The sequence below is a fragment of the Frankliniella occidentalis genome, unplaced genomic scaffold (assembly GCF_000697945.3).
Source record: "Frankliniella occidentalis isolate FOCC.00 unplaced genomic scaffold, Focc_3.1 Scaffold899, whole genome shotgun sequence".
Classification (NCBI taxonomy): Eukaryota; Metazoa; Arthropoda; class Insecta; order Thysanoptera; family Thripidae; genus Frankliniella; species Frankliniella occidentalis.
Genome location: NW_026268005.1, coordinates 5,137 through 7,349, shown reverse-complemented (window position 1 = coordinate 7,349; position 2,213 = coordinate 5,137). Strand labels below are relative to the sequence as shown.

General features: G+C 41.9%; 1 protein-coding gene across 2 annotated transcripts; it reads left to right on the top strand.

Moving 5' to 3' along the window:
- The first annotated feature begins 306 nt into the window (after positions 1-306).
- Positions 307-2,084, top strand: LOC127748688 (uncharacterized). 2 transcript variants are annotated; one of them, XM_052275763.1, is made up of 5 exons: positions 307-550; positions 832-988; positions 1,065-1,145; positions 1,227-1,438; positions 1,607-2,084. In XM_052275763.1, the coding sequence occupies exons 1-4, from the start codon at positions 317-319 to the stop codon at positions 1,328-1,330; spliced, it is 576 nt and encodes a 191-aa protein (XP_052131723.1). In that variant the 5' UTR covers positions 307-316; the 3' UTR covers positions 1,331-1,438; positions 1,607-2,084. The 2 variants fall into 2 exon arrangements, with proteins under 2 accessions (XP_052131723.1, XP_052131724.1); XM_052275764.1 differs by lacking the exon at positions 1,065-1,145.
- Positions 2,085-2,213: the final 129 nt, after the last annotated feature.

Here is a 2,213-nt window from a genome sequence, read left to right as displayed (position 1 = left end):
AAGCAAATGTGATATTTTTAAGACAACAAATCACTCACAAATTGGCCCTATCAGCCCTAAATGATACCTTTGCTTCTCTTCTTTTTTGGCTCAGCGAAATGATCTATTATAAAGATTGAAACAAATATAAACAAACAGCTCTTCATATCTTGCTTGATCCCCTGATGGACTGGGGGACACTGAGTCTTGTATTAAAGCACAAGCACCTGTCAGAAATTTAACTTATTTTGTATTTCCCTTATTATTAGGTGTATCTTAATTTACGTCTAAATTTAAAGAAAATGTATTTGTGTTTGTTGCAGTTTTACCTTGGGCCATGCAGCCAGGGTATGCCACAGTCACAGGCCCACTGTCTGGACAAGCAGCTAAAAAGACTTTCCAAGAGGTGGAAGACCAGTGTGGCAACTGCTTCGTGCACAAGAAGGACCTCAGGATGCTATTGCCGTGTTCCCACATGCCAATCTGTATTGATTGCCTGAAGACTGCATCCAGGACACAGCAGCATCTGCGATGCTACAATTGCAGGCAGCCTGTCACTGAAACAATTAGTGTAAGCAAAGTTTCTCCTAAATTTTAATTCCTATTTTCAGTGCTAAAACTTCCCTTTGTCTCAGACTGTGTTTGTTCTATTGTTGTTCATGTTGGTATATGGTTGATCTACTCAATCATTGTTTTTATAAATTTATTACCATTTGGTTGAGTTTTAAATTGACTCAGTAAAACTTGAGGATGTAGCGTCTTCTGGATCTGTCATGAATCCCTCTCTGTGCAATATGCTAGTTCTTGTGCTCAAGTGGGAGGTGACATTAATTTTTCCTTTTTTTGTTTTAGGCTCTGCTGCTGCGAAGGCTTTATACCAGCCCTGCATCGCTGCTTTGTTTGCTCTATACCAGGGTTGTCTGGGAGTGTGGAGTTGCCAGCCTGCTTTATATGGGCATGATGGAGGGCCTTCTCGGTCCGTCTTCTGGTGTCCCCGTTCATGGCAATGGTAAGTAGGATATTTTTGATCTTCTGTGTTTGCTCACACTGGTTGCCTGGATTATTAATAATCTTCGTTGCCACAGGACCCCATTACTGGAACAACCCACCTTCTGCTCAGTTTGGTGTCGGCCTTGGCTCACCCTCAACCTCTACGACTGCAGCTGGTTAGTTATCAGTTGCAGATTCTTAAATTTTACTAATTCGTCTTAATCTATGCTCGTAATCAATTGAATTTTTTTCCCCAGATCGTTCTGTGAAAAGGCCATCATCAGCACGTTCAATGGGAGGTAAAGGCAAAAGGCCAGGAGATGAAGGTGAACCCGCTAGTGGCCCCTTTGACTACAGCTGAGCTTCCAGGAAAGAACTGATCCAGACTATGATATCCCTCCCAATGATGTGCTGTGCTGTGATAATTGTGGTTTACATATTATATAACAGCTTCCTGCCTGGTTATAAGGTGAGTTTGTTTTTATAAATTCATTACCGTTTGGTTAAGTTTTAAATTGAGACAGTAAAACTTGTGATTATAGCGTCTTCTGGTTCTGTCATGAATCCCTTTCTGTGCAATATGCTAGATTTTGTGCTCAAGTGGGAGGTGACATTTATGTTGCATTTTTTGTTTTAGGCTCTGCTGCTGTGAAGGCTTTATACCAGCCCTGCATCGCTGCTTTGTTTGCTTTATACCAGGATTGTCTGGGAGTGTGGAGTTGCCAGCCTGCTTTATATGGGCTTTGTATGGGCCTTGGAAAAGTGTTCGGCTTGTAGTATTACACCAACAAAGTATGTTAGATGTATTCGTGCTACAGCTTTTGGTGATGCACATTAAGTTGCGGTAGACTCTTCCACACCCTGTATTGCTGCTTTGTTTGCTCTATACTGGGCTTGTCTAGGAGTGTGGAGTTGCCAGCCTGCTTTATCTGGGCTTGACTTGAGGGTTTTTGACTGCGCTTGCGAGTAGTTGAGTCCAAAGTTTACCCTCATCTTTGAAATCCCTGCTTCATTAAGATGCCTGATCAAGGATCTCAAACGCTCTAGTTGTATGCTCACTCTGCCCCAGCTGTGAGGAACCCTTCCAACGAAACGCAACAGCTTCTTGCCTGGTTATAAGGTGAGTTTGTTTTCATAAATTTATTACCATTTGGTTAAGTTTTAAATTGAGACAGTAAAACTTGTGAATGTAGCGTCTTCTGGTTCTGTCATGAATCCCTTTCTGTGCAATATGCTAGTTCTTG

Excerpts from the sequence above, each read along its gene's own strand:
- LOC127748688 (XM_052275763.1), top strand. The coding sequence starts at position 317 with ATGCAGCCAGGGTATGCCACAGTCACAGGCCCACTGTCTGGACAAGCA. Across the intron at positions 551-831 it reads CTGTCACTGAAACAATTAGT|GCTCTGCTGCTGCGAAGGCT; the intron begins GTAAGCAAAGTT and ends TTTTTGTTTTAG. Across the intron at positions 989-1,064 it reads TGTCCCCGTTCATGGCAATG|GACCCCATTACTGGAACAAC; the intron begins GTAAGTAGGATA and ends TCGTTGCCACAG.